At 42.2% G+C, this 16,013-nt stretch overlaps 1 protein-coding gene and 2 pseudogenes across 3 annotated transcripts in view; 2 read left to right on the forward strand and 1 right to left on the reverse strand.

The window, feature by feature from the left end:
* Hmgb1-ps18 (high-mobility group box 1, pseudogene 18) overlaps positions 1–9,178 on the reverse strand; it is a 600,236-nt pseudogene extending 591,058 nt beyond the window's left edge.
* Positions 7,632–16,013, forward strand: part of Ift56 (intraflagellar transport 56) — a 57,965-nt gene continuing 49,583 nt past the window's right edge. For 2 of the 3 annotated variants that reach the window (XR_010065692.1, XM_006236330.4), the window contains exons 1-5: positions 7,632–7,789; positions 8,246–8,383; positions 11,461–11,553; positions 13,350–13,464; positions 15,363–15,412. Coding sequence is in view for 2 of the 3 variants with exons in the window: in XM_006236330.4 (XP_006236392.1) it covers positions 7,787–7,789; positions 8,246–8,383; positions 11,461–11,553; positions 13,350–13,464; positions 15,363–15,412 (399 nt within the window). In the remaining variant the exon portion in view is untranslated. The remainder of the gene's footprint in view (positions 7,790–8,245; positions 8,384–11,460; positions 11,554–13,349; positions 13,465–15,362; positions 15,413–16,013) is intronic. The other variant, NM_001025045.2, reaches the window with a different exon arrangement.
* On the forward strand, positions 8,390–11,373 carry LOC108350693 (high mobility group protein B1 pseudogene; annotated as a pseudogene).

Here is a 16,013-nt window from a genome sequence, read left to right on the forward strand (position 1 = left end):
TGAGGAACTTCAGGCTGCATGCCCCCCTCTCAGCAGCACTACTCTCTATGCCTTAGTTTGAAAGCAGAAGAAATGGGGATGATGACGTCCTTGGGTGGGATTAACTTGATGACAACTGCCTAGCGCAAGTAGCCAGTTGGCTCCCAGTGAGTTTTGTCTGCAAGTGACTGTGGTCTCCTTCCAAGTTGCATAGGAGTGACCTCAGTAATCTGAAATGACACAGTGACTCCTAAAATGAAAACATTGTGGGCTTCCTCTTTGCTCCCTACCTCTAATTAAGCTCTCCCACCAACAATCAGTGCTAAGTTGTCCAGTATGTGGATGAACCACTTGGAAAGGAGATGTTCAGCCTGAGTCAAGACATTGGCTCACAGCTCGACTGTGACAACTTTGGGATTGTGTAGCAGTGTTGCCTTGTGATTTTTTTTTTAAAAAGATTTTATTAAAAGGTAAGGCCAAAAAAAAGATTTTATTTATTTATTTATTTATTTATTTATTTATTTAATATATATGATGAGTAGTTGTCATATATATGACTGTAGTTGTCTTCAGACACACCATAATGCGGCATCAGATCCCACAGATGGTTGTGAGCCACCATGTGGTTGTTGGGAATTGAAGTCTGGAAGAGCAGTCAGTGCTCTTAACCATTGAGTCATCTCTCCAGCCCTTGCCTTCTGATTTAATGCACATTTTTCTTTCCTTTTAAAAAATATTTATTTATTTTATGTATATTGCACACTGTACACTGCATCAGATTCCATTACTGTTGTAAACTTATAAAAAATAAAAAAAAGTATTGTTGTCTTTTACCTCGCTGGGTCCAGCACCACAGTGCCCCAAGATATCTGCTAGATATCTTGGCGGAAACACATCCCAACTGCACGGTGGCCCAGTGTCTCTTGACACCACATACTTTCCTACACTAAACTGTCACATAAAAGAACACACAACACAATAATTTTAGACCCAATTGGTAAGATATAATTGCCCAATTAAACATACAAAGCCCGGTACCATCCATCCCTTGAGAACATTAATAACAACCTGTAAATACACAGAGTGGAATCTTAACTTCGGCCTCCATCATCCTGCCACAGTTTCTCGCTCTCTCTCCCTCCTGTCTCTTCTCCTCTCTCTCCCAGTCTCCTCCTCTTCCTTCAAACTTCTCTCCCACCCATCCTTCCTTCTCCTCCAATGACAGGCCTCCTTCTATCCTGTACCTGCCCCTGTATTTTACAAATTCAATAGGGGAGAAGTTTTTGGTGAAGTCACCTGATTCCTGAGTACGTGACTAGGCAGCTGTCCAAGGGGCAGTGGAATTAGCATCAAAATTACAGATGGTTGTGGTTTCTGGGAATTGAACTCAGGACCTCTGGAAGGTCAGTCAGTGCTCTTAACCACTGAGCCATCTCTCCAGCTCCACGTGTTTTCTTTTCTTTTCTTTTTTTTTTCTTTTCTTTTTTTCGGAGCTGGGGGCCGAACCCAGGACCTTGCGCTTCCTAGGCAAGCGCTCTACCACTGAACTAAATCCCCAACCCCATGTTTTCTTGATAACTCATAAAACCAGTGCTTTTCATTGATAAAGTAAGTAGTGATGAAATAAAAACTAATGTGTAGAAAGTCATAATAGAAATGAGAATTGCAGGCAAAGGCAGGGCCAGTGGCATGCTACATCTAGGACAGTGGTTCTCAACCTTCCCAATGCTGTGACCCTTTAATACAGTTCCTCATGTTGTGCTGACCCCAGAGCATAAAGTTATCACCATTGCTACTTCATAACTATAATTTGGCTATTGAGCAGTGTCTCAGTTCCCAAGACCATTGGAAATATGTCTTCGGATGATCACAACCCACAGTTTAAGAACCGTTGATCTAGGAAGTTGCTCACGGTTTGGTATCTTCTTTCAATCCATCACAAGACAGAACAGGATTGATGCTGTGCTGCAAACCCCCAGATCACTGAGTGTGAGGCTAAGGGGAACACCAAGCTCTGAAAACTTACTAGGCATCAATGTTTTAAATAATGTGAAAATGTAAGTAAAGTGTGCCTGTTCACAGGATGGGGTGGGATTCACCCAGAAAAAGGAGCAATGTCCTAACAACCTGAGTCCAGTCACCAGAACCCACATGAAAGTAAGAGTGAATCAACTGCACAGATCTGTCCCTGACATCAGCACACATGTCATCTGTTCCTGACCAGCACTCACCAGGTCATCTAGATGGAGTGGGGTCCGCTGTTCTTTACCTCTCCAGCACTTGGATCACAGAGGTGAAACACTACACCATGTCTGTTGTGTGGGCCCTGGAGATCCGAGAATTTGGGTCCTTATTCTTGTGGGACAAGAACTTTAACAACTGAGCCATTTCCTCAGCCCAAAACATTTGTTTTGACAAATATTTATAAATCTAGTGAACAAAATGCAAAAGCTTAGAACACTTAAATAGATTACAAATTACTGTTGTCTATAATGGAAACATAGAAATTTCTGTTTTGTGTGGTTGGATTTTTTTGTTTGTTTGTGTGTTTGTTTATTCTTTTGAGAAAGGATTTCTTTCTTTCTTTCTTTTTTTTTTTTTCGGAGCTGGGAACTGAACCCAGGGCCTTGCACTTGCTAGGCAAACGCTCTACCACTGAGCTAAATCCCCAACCCCGAGAAAGGATTTCTATGTGTAGCCCTGGCTGTCCTCTGTAGACCAGGCTGGTCTCAAACTTAGAGATCTGCCTGCCTCTGCCTCCCCAGTGCTGGCATTAAAGTTGCACACCACCAGCACCCAACTTGTTTGGTTTTTGATACAGTGTTTCACTGTGTAGCCCTGGCTATCCTAGAACTCACTCTGTAGGCCACACTGGCCTCAAATGCACAGAAATCCACTTGGCTTTTCTTTCCTTCTGGGTGCTGTGATTACTTTCCACTGCCCTGCTTGGAAACATGGAGGTTTCTTTTCAAGAGATTTTCTTTTTCCTTTTAAGAAAAGCCAACTGTCTTAGTCAGGGTTTCTATTCCTGCACAAACATTATGACCAAGAGACAAGTTGGGGAGGAAAGGGTTTATTCAGCTTACACTTCCACATTGCTGTTTATTACCAAAGGAAGTCAGGACTGGAACTCAAGCAGGTCAGGAAGCAGGAGCTGATGCAGAGGCCATAGAGGGATGTTTCTTACTGGCTTGCTTCTCCTGGCTTGCTCAGCTTGCTCTCTTATAGAACCCAAGACCACCAGCCCAGGGATGGCACCACCCTCAATGGGTCCTGTCTGCCTTTATCACTAGTTTAGAAAATGCCTTACAGCTGGGTCTCATGGAGGCATTTCCTCAACTGAGGCTCCTTTCTCTGTGATAACTTCAGCTTGTGTCTAGTTGACACACAAAACCAGCCAGTATACTGTACTGAGAAATGTACAAACTTATTTTTTTTTCTGTGCCGGGGATCAAACTATGGGCCTCACACATGCTAGGCAAATGTTCTAATGCTGAGTTCAGCCTCCTGTCCCTTCCAGGCCTGATCAAAACTCTTCAGTGTCTTAACATTCTCCCAGCAGCTCAAAGCTCTGTCAAGAACAGAGACATAATTTCCACAGTGGATTCTGAGAACCACAGATGTTGTCAGTCTGCATCGGGGTAAAACTGGACAGATAAAGTTTCAAGCACACCCTATTGTAGAGTCAGAGAGATGGCTCAGTGGTTAGGAGCACATGCTGTTCTTATAGAGGAGCAGGGTTTAGTTCCCAGAACACATATCAGGCATTTCAAGACTGCCTGTAATCCCAGATCTAGGGAGTCCAACACCCTCTTGTAGTGTCTGTGGCCACTTGCATAGACAAACACAGGCGCGCGCGCGCGCGCGCACACACACACACACACACACACAAAATCAAAATAAATAATCTTTAAATGAATACTGCCTTGAGTGGCTGGAGAGATGGCTCAGTGGTTCAGAGCCCTGCTGCTCTTCCAGAGGTCCTAACTTCAATTCCTAGCAACCACATGGTGGCTCACAACCATCTGTAATGAGATTGAGGCCCTCTTCGGGTGTGTCTGAAGACAGCTACAGTGTATTCATATATATATATATATATATATATAATAAATCTAGAAAATAAAAGATAATACTGCCTCGGGCTCAAAACTAGATTACCATTTAAAGAATCAAAATCAGATTTCATGGGATGCAGTTTATGTCTCCAGATATACTCAACTGGCGTTAACTGGACACTTTTTGGGTAATGTTACACATTCACACAACCTTCCCCACAGTCTAGACATGTAACACAGCTCCTTAGAAACTGCCGTATTCTCCCAACCATAACAAAACTGCAAACCCTGACTTTGTCTCTCGCCCAGTAATCTGCTTTCCTGTGCTGACGTTGTCACATTTTGTAACACCAGGTGTGATCCTTACAGCTGTCGTTGGGAAAAATAACTTTTCCAGTACACGTAGGGCCGTCTTCTGTCCGTTATAACTAAAACATATCTTAAACAGCCTCTGCAAGGGTGCAGAGACTTAAAGAAATACCACAACCTTTCAGAAATCAGGGATCATTTCAGCTAATTTAGTAAATTCAACAGAGTGGCATACAGTATTATCAATAACACGAACTTTAGACCATAGCAAGAGAGGCCTCTGCTCTGTGTCCTATGCTCACTGTTTGCAAAACTACTTAGAATCTATAGTGCTGAGGTCTTGTACTCCCTCCTTTATAGCAAGATGCTTAGAACACTGAACCTACCCATGCAACGTCTAGTCTGCATGCTTGAGAAGGGCTCTGCCCCGGGTCTGAGGAACCCTAGAGGGATATATAAGAGTATAACAACTTCTAGGATAAGTGGATGCCTAGAGTCTGAATTTGTTGACTCCTCAAGGGTCCACAGTGATGCACAAAGCCCTTTTAGTGCATATTACAGCTTGGGGTGTGGAGAGTTGAAGGCTGAGAATTGTGCAGTGCCCCACCTATCAAAGAATTCTGATATTTCTAAACTAGAGCCCAAACTTCTATATTTTGTTGTATTTGTCAAGATAGATGATAAAACATTTTTTTTTCGGAGCTGGGGACTGAACTCAGGGCCTTGGGCTCGCTAGGCAAGCGCTCTACCACTGAGCTAAATCCTCAACCCCGATGATAAAACATTTTAGCTAATAATTTTTCTGGGCTGATTGTCAATATTTGGACATATGGAACATGGTTCTTCTTTGTATGGTTTCATTTCTATGAAATGTTCAGCACAGTCAAACTACCAGGGACAGAAAACAGATGAATGGTCTAGAGAGAGTGAGAGAGTGAGAATGCAAAGTGATGAATGTCTGCTATGCATTGTAGGGTTTCTTTGATTTCTTAAGAAAGATTTATTTATTTATGTATATGAGTGCTCTACCTGCGTGTACACCCACATACAAGAAGAGAGCATCAGATAACATTACAGATGGTTGTGAGCCACCATGTGGTTGCTAGGAATTGAACTCAGGACCTCTGGAAGAGCAATCAGTGCTCTTAATGGCTGAGCCATTTCTACAGCACCATTGTAAGATTGCTTCCTGGGATGATCCAGAATTTAAGACTAAAAAGAAATATAGTGTTGTGAATACTCTAAAATATACTGAGTTGTACTTTTAAAAGATTATGTTATAATTATTTGACTGTCACAACTAAGGGATCTGTCACCTATGTCACACTATAAAAAGCAACTAAAATACTTTTTTGGAGATTTTTATTGAAAATAGGAATATTTCTAAGATTTGGAAACAAAAGAATTTTAAGTGGAGTGCTGGTCCATCTGGGCATCTTTAAAGTGTACATACTGGCCTTTCCATACCTCTCTGCATACCAATTTGTTTGTGTATATACAAAAGTGTATATGTAAAGACAGAAGTCATTCGCTCACCAACGGATTGCTGATGTGAGAAGAGACACGAAGGCTGGAGAGAGATGACTATGTGAAGGAATCGAAGATGTCACATGGGGTTGGGGATTTAGCTCAGCGGTAGAGCGCTTGCCTAGCAGGAGCAAGGCCCTAGCAAGGCCCTGGGTTCGGTCCCCAGCTCCGGAAAAAAAAAAAAAAAAAAAAAAAAAAAGAAAAAGAAGATGTCACATGTCCCTTCATACATTTATAGTACAGTGAGTCTCCAAAAGGGCTATTTAACTATGTAACAATTACACAACTTCACCCAAGTTGTTAAAATTTTAGGCCTTTAGTGGATCTGCTCATTCTAAAAGTGTCCTTTAAGGTCCCTTCTAGCTCCAACATTCCACAATTCTAGTATTTAAAAATATTTTTTTGCAGCTAAATTAACGATGGTCTGGAGTAAATACTCCATTCTTGCTTTAATTGTGCATGCATTTTTACAGTTTCTAATTGTGTGCAGGTGTGTTGAAAAACCAGGCTGCCTCCGTCTTAGACTTAAAAGCCAATTTATAACCCGGCATGGTGGCACACACCTTTAATACCAGCACTTAGTAGGCAGAGGCAGGCAGATCTCTGTGGGTTCCAGGCCAGCCTGGCGTACAAAGAGAGTTCCCGGACAGACAGGGATGTTACACAAAGAAACCCTATCTTGAAAAACAAAACAAAAAGCAAAGCAAAGCAAGACAAACAGAAGTCACTTTATAGGGGCTGTAGAGAAGGCTCAGTGGTTAAGAGCACTGTCTGCTCTTCCAGAGGTCCTGAGTTCAAATCCCAGCAACTACATGGTGGCTCACAACTATCTGTAATGGGATCTGATGCCCTCTTCTGGTGTGTCTGAAGACAGCTACAGTGTACCCATATATAATAAATAAATTCATTAAAATAAAAAAGAAGTCACCTTATAGTAACTGACAAAGTAGGCTCATTCCTGTTCATGATTAAACCTCTGTTTCTCAAAGATTAGGCTATACTTCTCCTATAGCCTTAACTTCAAATGGTTCTGTACTGCCTGTCCCAGGAATGGCGGTCATGTCTTTGTTTCTAAAAGTTGTTTAGAACCATCCTGCAACCCTGTCTTTGTTCCAAAAGGTTATATGACTACCTTGTTGTGGCTGCTACGACTGTTTCAAGAGGTAGTTTGGACTAACTTGTTATTACTTGTTATCGTTATGTTCAGTTTCTGTAACACCCCTCACTCCTATTTTTCCCCATTTCGACACCCCACCCCTAAGCTCTATAAAACCTTGTTTTCTCACATCCAATGCTGATCTCTCCAAACTGGCCTTAGAGAGAGGCAGCCTGTGTAAAGGAATAAAAAATCTTGCTTTAATTAATTTGGTCACATTATTAGTGGTGGTGGTCTTTCTCCTCCCATATTTTGGATTAACATTGTCTCGAAGAAATATTTTGGTATCACTTCTGCCTCCAAACTATCTTTTGGTTCAGCAGGTATCAGCAGAAAACAGAGACAAAGTACCAGGCAGCCGGGCTGCTGTCATCCTCAACCAAGGCAAAACGGAAGTGGTCCTTGAAAATTACCTTCCCAAGAAACTTGCATTTGAAATATACTTCCTAGTTGTAATAGTAATTCTAAGTCGCCTTTTCCTAAGCTACATTCCTAAGCAGAGACACAACCACATTTTCCTCCTCAGCACAAAGAACAAGGATCAGCTCCCTTGAGAGAAACATCTATTCTCTCAGCTTCGGAAACACAGGGAACCAAGAAGCTGGGTGCACTGGTGCCCGGGCGAGCTCTTCTCTCGGAAGGACCAGCCTCCCGGCGGCGTTGCCGTGGAGACGGAGCTCTCTGTGTGGATGTGGCAACTCGCCGAAGCACAGCTTTTGCAGACTATCTTCAGCCGGGGGCTCACAGGACCAACGCCAAGATGGTTAGTGGCTCTGAATAGTAAGGGTGGGGGATTTCCAATAGGTTTGTACTTGGTCTTAGAGCTCTCAACACACTATTGTATAGAATCTAGGTGTGTCTCTAGAGGGCAACCCTTATCCCTCCAGTGTTTCTACAGGGAATAGGGAGAGATGCGAAGAAATATACCCCTATGTTCTCTTCCCTCCTGCTTCTTCATTTCCAGATACTAGATTGTGAACTGGGAAAAATGGAAAGCCGAGATGATGTATAAGTTGCGTGAGTGTTTGTTATGGATAAAGTTGTTCGAAGTAGCTATTTCGGTTCCCCTTCAGACCCTTCTGGGTCCTTTTAGTAAAATGCGAATCTGAACAGACTTCCTAGGTTTGATGGTAAGGATGGGATTATAGAGCTGACTGAGAGCTGTTACTCTCAGTTTAAAACTGGTTTTTGATAGAAGTCTTTGCTATTTGTTTTACAGATGCTTTCAAGGGCCAAACCCGCTGTGGGTGGGGAGTCACCACACACTGACAAAAGAAAGAAGAAAGGGAGGAAGATTCCAAAACTAGAGGATCTACTTTCGCAAAGAGATTTCACTGGCGCTATTACCCTATTGGAGGTAATGTCCAAAGAAGGTTTACTTCTAAGTCTGGTGAATGGTGGGTTGAACGCTGATTGCTATGCTATTGGAACAGGTGAGCACATTATGGGTAATCCAGACAAATATAACCAGACACATTCCAAACTCCAAGCTAACTATGAACCTGATAAAACATAAAATATTTTGGACTGGAGAGATGGCTCGACAGTTAAAAACACTGGCTGCTCTTCCAGAGGACTTAAATTCCCAGCACCCATATGCCTGCCCACAGCCATTAGTAACTAAAATGTCAGGGGATTTAAGGCTTTCTGGCTTCCCTCAACACTAGAAACACGTATAGTGCATAGACAAACATGAAGACAAAACAGGAAGACAAAATACTTGCGCACATAAAATTAAATAAATCCTCCCACCCACACGTATTCCCCTTGCATTTTCATATTGAAACATTAAAAAATTATGTCTAGTTTGTGTCTGCATGTGGGTCTGTGCACCCAAATGCAGATCCCCACAGAGGCCAGAAGAACTGGATGCCCTAGACCTAGAGTTACATAAAGTTGTGAGCTGCCTTAGGAGAGTTCTAAGAAGTGAACTTGGGTCCTCATGAAGAGCAGCAAGTGTATGCACACACCAAATTAAAAGTAAAAATACGGCAGTACATTGAGCTCCATAGAAACAGTGCTGGGGCAAGTGAGAGCCAGTTGGGCACTGGGCAACTCTGTGCCTCTTGGAGGAAAATCAACTGAACATGGGCAAAGGAGATCCTAAGAAGCTGAGAGGCAAAATGTCCTCACATGCATTCTTTGTGCAAACCTGCTGGGAGGAGCACAAGAAGAAGCAGCCGGATGCTTCTGTCAACTGCTCAGAGTTCTCCAAGAAGGGCTCAGAGAAGTGGAAGGCCATGTCTGCTAAAGAGAAGGGGAAATTTGAAGGCATGGGAAAGGCTGACAAGGCTCGTCATGAAAGAGAAATGAAAACCTACATCCCACAAAGGGGAGACCAAAGAGAAGTTCAAGGACCCCAATGCCCCCAGAGGCCTCCCTTTGGCCTTCTTCTTGTTCTGTGCTGAGTAACACCCAAAAATCAAAGGCGAGCATCCTGGCTTATCCATTGGTGATATTGCAAAGAAACGAGGAGAGATTTGGAACAACACTGCCGCGGATGACAAGCAGCCCTATGGGAAGATGGCCGCCAAGCTGAAGGAGAAGTATGAGAAGGATACAGCTGCCTACACAGCTAAAGGAAAACCTGATGCAGCGAAAAAGGGGGTGGTCAAGGCTGAGAGGAGCAAGAAAAAGAAGGAAGAGGAAGACGACGAGGAGGATGAAGAAGAGGAAGATGAGGATAAAGATGATGATGATGAATAAGTTGGTTCTAGCGCAGGTTTTTTTTTTCTTGTCTATAAAGCATTTAACCCCTTGTACACAACTCCTTTTAAAGAAAAAGGCTGTGTCAGATTTGTTTTTAAACTGTACAGTGTCTTTTTGTATAGTTAACACACTACCAAGTGTGTCTTTAGCTAGCCCTGTCCTGGTGGTATTCTCAATAGCCACTTACCTTGCCTGGTACAGTCTGGGGGTGGTAAATTGGCATGGAAATGTAAAGCAGGTTCTTGTTGGTGCACAACACAAATTAGTTATATATGGGGACAGCAGTTTGGTTTTGTTTATTTATTTATTTTTTTCTCTTTTTTTCTTTATCTTCAGTTGTCTCTGATGCAGCTTATATGAAGATATTTGTTGTTCTGTTCTGTTAACTGAATACCACTCTGTAATTGCAAAAAAAAAAAAAGTGACTGTTTTCTTGACATTCTGAATCCTCCTAAGTAAATACAATTTTTTTATTAAAAAAATAAAAATACTGAGATGATTAAAGATGAAAACAAAGCAAAACCAAAACAGTGCAGCAAACAAAAAGCTTAGGGGAGGTGAGGGTTTGTTTAGCCTAAATTCCAGGTTACCATTCATATTGAAGCAAGTCTGGGCAGGGACTTGAAGGCTGGCCTGCTTGCAATCTATATACTATTACCTCCATATAAGAAACTCACTTTACAACCAAAGAAGCCCTGTGTTTGTCTTTGAGACAAGATCTCTGTTTAAGCAGGCCTTAAACTTACTATGTAGAACAGTCAGGTCTTGAACTCATAAAATGCATCTGTTTCTGCCTATTGCATGCTTGGATTAAGGATGTGCATCACGTCCAGCTAGGCATTTACACTCGTGTCCACTTCCCTAAGTTGTTTTGGTGAGGGTCTTAGCCAAGGAATTCTAAGTCTTTTTAAAAAGATTCATTCATTCATTCATTCATTCAATGTGAACACACAGTCACTGTCTTCTGACACACCAGAAGAGGGCACCAGATCTCATTACAGATGGCTGTGAGCCACCATGTGGTTGCTGAGAATTGAACTCAGGACCTCTAGAAGAGCACCCAGTACTTTTAACCTCTGAGCCACCTCTCCAGCCCCCTAAAATTTTATAATGGGCCCAAATAAGACTGTCTTCTATCATCTAACATCTTTAGCTCTTCTAGTCTGTAAGCTAGCCTGAGGCTAACAATGCTTTTTTGGCCTGTCTTCAGAGAAGATTTATGGATTGTTTGCGTGTGCGTGTGTGTACTAACAGAAGCAGATGGACATGTGAGATTGGATGCAGCAGAGCCCAGTGGTGGGAGCCTGAACTGTGGAGGCAGACATGAATTTAAGTCCCATTAGTACAGAGAGTGGCCCTGGGACCTTAGAATCATTGCTTGGCCTCTAACCTTTGGTTATTTGGCTCTAAATGTTTTATATAGTTTTGGGCCATCATCCAGAATTATTAGATAACTCACATACTTCTGGAGTAAGGTGCTAGCAAACACAGAAAAACAAATCCAGAATGTCTTGGGGAAAAATGGAGTTGTATGCCAATTAGAACATGACTGTGCCAACGCCTGTCAGAAGTGGCTTAATTGAGCTGTGTGTTGTCCAGCTTCTAGTAGCATTCTGGTTGTTTAACAGTAACCCAGCATACCTTTACAAAACAAAGCAAAACACCCCAAAGTCTTTATTAACAAAACCTTTTTTGTATTTTTTTTCATGAAATTTTAATGTGAAGTTCAAACGCCATGTTGGGGAGCAAGAAGAGGACACTAACTTATGGATTGGCTACTGTGCTTTTCACCTGGGTGACTACAAGAGAGCTTTGGAGGTTAGTGGGGGAGATCCCGCAATGTTTACAATGACACTATATGGTGTGTACTCATGGTAGCAGCCAAACAATGCCAGAGGAAACAAAGCAAGAAGAAAGAAATTGCCCTATCTGCCTTCCCCAATCCTATGTCTTTTCATACAGGATCCACTGACCCTGACCACTGAGCCTTCTTACTGACCTGATTCAGTAGGTGGGGAAGGTAACTGAGCACATGGAATACTACTTAGGAGTTCTTTTGGAATAAGCACTCTGATACACTCGTGAGGGTGGAAGAGAGGCGCTCTCACTGTGGACTGAAGCCAGGACAGCTCCTGAAGGGCCTCAGTCCAGGTTGTATTCTCATCTCGACTCTAAAACCATAACGTGGTGCAGGCAAGCCAGATGCTGCAACGGCAGTCGGTGGCAGGAGCAGGTTGTTAAGGGCACCAGCCAGGTATTTGAGCTGTGCAGTGAAGCCAGGCTGGCAGATGGGTAGTACAAGCAGTGCTTTACCTAAGTCACTGAGTCAGTCGATGTGTCAGTGTCTAATGACTGGGGTTTTCTACCTTATTCTGCTCAGTATGAAGGTGGAGGAGGAACTCCCCGGGGGCGGGGGTGTTTGGAGGGTATGCAGTGAGGGGTCAGAAGATAGGCTAAAGGAGGAGATAAGGAGACGGTCGATAAAAACCATCCATGAAAATGCTGTAGGGAAGTGTGCTAGCTTGTAAGCTAATTTTAAAAAATAATCCCAGCACTTGGGAGGCGAAGGCAGGCAGATCTTTGAGTTTGAGGACAGCCTGGTCTACAGAGTGACCTCACTCTGAGGTCAAGATACTGAGTTCCAGGATACTCAGGTCTACAAAGAGAGACCCTGCCTCAAAGAATAAATAAATAAATAAATAAATAAGCAAATATTTATATAGAAGTTTTCTGCTCAACTTCTCACTTTGCTATATAATGAATAAAGTAAAATAATACTGTGACCACATATAGGACTCCAATATACTCTGAGTATTTAATACATTTGATAGTATCATTTATGTATAATATAAGTTAGTATTTTAAAATGATTTTAAATACTATCCAAAAGTTACTTTATAAACAAGAAAGACTGTATGGTCTGGCATGGGAGTTTGTATCTTACTTGCCCTTTATTTTTTCCTGTATGCTAATGAGACTCTGAGCATGTTAGCATTCACATGAGACTGACTCGGTCTGGTACATGTCAGGTGTGCATTCTATCACTGACCTATACCTCTGTATCTCACAGTCACTTAAAGATGATTTTTATATTTATTTATTTATTTATTTTAGGTGTATGACTATCGTGTTTTGCCTGCACGTGTGCCTGGGAACCAGGTTCATGCCTGGTACCTGCAGAGGCCAAGAGGACATTGGGTGTTTTGAACTGGAGGTTCAGATGATTGTAAGCCATCATGTGGCTGCTGAGAATCGAACCTGGGTCCTCTGCAAGAACAGCCAGTGTTCTTAGCCATCTCTCCAGAAGCCCCATCACATGTCTTTTTAAGTTACCAAAATATATTCCGGTTGTTTTCATTTCTGAAGGTTTCTAAGACATTTTAAAATGAGGATAAACCAAAGTGTAAATTTCATGTACAAGAAAAAAAGTATAAATTCTGTGTGCAAGAGTTCTGTCTGGGTAGAATCACATATGAGTGTAACCTCTTCTGGTAGATAACGGCTGAGGAGCTGTAGGATCCCCAGAGTGTAGGCTGCTCTGTGAGAGAGAATCCTTCCACCCTAGAGAATTTGCTTTACTGTCGAGAAAGGACATCACTAAATGTCTGTTTCAGGAATACGAAAACGCGGCGAAGGAGGAGAATTGCAACCCGGAAGTGTGGGTAAACTTGGCCTGCACCTACTTTTTCCTTGGAATGTATAAACAAGCAGAAGCTGCTGGGTTTAAAGGTAAAATGGGCACTTTATGTATGGTACTCACGATTAGTCTTTGCTTTGTACCTAACTTTATCTCTGCTTCTAAAGTGTGTGTCTTATAGATACTTCAATTTACAGTTGAAACTTTCTTTTTAAATCCAGTCTTACAATCTTTGCAATTTTTTTCTGGGTGTTGGAGACTTAGTCCAAGGCTAAATGCTTGTTGGACAAATACTCTGCCACAGAAGTAAACCTCAACCCCAACAACAGACACGAGAGCTGAAAGTCACTTGGCTATTCGCAGATTTCAATAGCTATGGAAGTTAGTCCCTTGCTGGGATAAGATGAAACAAGGTGGCTTCAGAGGCCACAGGCGGCCTTCAGGTGAGGCCAGTGGTTAGGAGCACTTCCCAAGCCACTCTACTATGGGGCTATGGGGCTCTTGCTCACAGTGAGAAGCTTGGAAGCCAGCTGATCCCCACCTCAGGATCCTGGTGGGCTCCCCATCATAGAAGCTTGTTAAAGCCACTGAAGAAGAGTTGTTAGCAAACTTGTAGGTAAAGAGGGCCCATGAAAAAAGATGAAAGATAATTAGAGTGCAAATCAAATGAAGCTTAAGGAAATGTAGAGAAAGGGGGCAGGGGAATATTGATTAAGACATTGTAAGGAAGCTGGCTGTGGTGGCACATGCCTTTAGTCTCAGCACTCACTCTGCAGGCAGAGGCAGGTGGATCTCTGAGTTCAAGACCAGCCTGGTTTACAGAGTGAGTTCTAGGATAGTCAAAGCTATACAGAGAGATCTTGTTCCCACCACCACCAAAAGAAATGGTTGGGGAAAATAATTTTCAGGGTAGAATTCATATTTACATGTATAAGACTTACCCATTTTTCAAGGAAAATGGGGAACTTTAAACCACTTTTAATTTGTACCCTGTTTTTCTTATACACTAGTGTAATTTTTCCAAATGGAATCACTCACCAGGTCCCTTAGGGCACTAACTCTCTCATGTTTCTAAGAGTGTGCATTGGGACACTTGGCGGGCACAGGAAGGCTGCTCACAGCAGCCAACTTCATTTCCATACTTACATACATTTTTTCATTTCTTCATGCATTGAAGTATGATACTGTTCTGTAAAAGAGATAGAGAATTGGTTATCCAGAATGGAAAATTGACAAGACTACAAACAAGACTGGAACTTGAAAGGAGTTTAGCCTTTTTCTTCGATGCCTGTTTGAGGGTGGTACTGAACTGTGGTAGAAGATCCCTGGAATACAGTGGACTGGTGTGGAGGAAGATATGGGAATATAATTCTGGATTTAGGAAAATGTGGGAGTATAATTCTAGAATAGGATTTCAGGAGGAATTGAGAAAGATCCCTGGGGTGAATGGAAAATGTGGGTGGCTCCACGTGTGTTCTCAGGTGACTCTGATTCTTACCGGTGTTTGGTTTAGCATGTGGGCAGCACAGAGGCAGACCACACTGTGCTCATCGACTGCTGTGCTGTGGAACATCATGGCAGTTAGCAGGGTATACGTCAGAGTGGAGAGCAGGACCTTAGAACAGCTCCCTTCTCGCTCCTCTACACACTGTTTACTCTAGCAGACAATACAGCTAGGTAAGGATTGGGCAGTCCACCTGAGACTCACCCAGGGACTAAGTTTCATAGACTATTGAATTAATTTTCCTCCAAGATTTTTTATTTTATGTGTGAGTGCTTTGCCTGCATGTGCCAGAAGAGGGCACCAGATCTCCTGGAACTGGAGTTATGAACAGTTGTAAACTTGGAATTGAACCTGGGTCCTCTGCAAGAACAGCAAGTGCTCTTAACCACTGAGCCATCTCTCCAGCCTAATTTCAGTGTGTATCGATAAATGTTATTTTAAAAGCACATGTTTATCAAACAACATGGTTCTGTTTTTCCCTGCCAGCTCCAAAAAGCCGACTCCAAAACCGCCTACTATTCCATCTGGCTCACAAGGTAATGATGTTCTCATTCCACATTTCTTGCTTTAAAAACATTTTTCTCTCTTTCTTTTGCCAACAGTGGTAGAAATACTTAACTAGAAATTTCTGTTAATGTTGCTAAATTGATTTACAGAAAGTTAATCAAGTCACAAACAAGAAGTATATAAAAATATATTTGGTGCATTTAAAATGTTCACAACATTATTATTATTATTTTTACAGTGTTAAGAATTAAACCCAGGGCCTTGTGCGTGCTATGCATGTGCTCTGCCACTGAGCTGTGTCCAGAGCTCTTGACTTTTGAGATGTGGTCTTGCTATGTTGTACAGGCTGGGCTTGCTGCATAGCTCAAGATGACCTAAAATACATGAGCTTCCTGACTAAGCCTCCCAACCTCTGGGGTTAAAGACACACACCACCACACCCAGGCCTGCGACTGCCATCTGACTGTTTCATTTCTTTATTTGTCCCAGATAAGCAGAATTCCATCTTCTTTTTTCTTATATCCTTTTTGCATTGATTTTTAAAAATCCCACATTTGCCCTCTGTAAGCTTGTTGTTTTCATACTTTTAATAGTACTTTAGAGGTTACTATAGCATATGTCTTTTACATA

This window comes from Rattus norvegicus, chromosome 4 (assembly GCF_036323735.1).
Source record: "Rattus norvegicus strain BN/NHsdMcwi chromosome 4, GRCr8, whole genome shotgun sequence".
Lineage (NCBI taxonomy): Eukaryota > Metazoa > Chordata > Mammalia > Rodentia > Muridae > Rattus > Rattus norvegicus.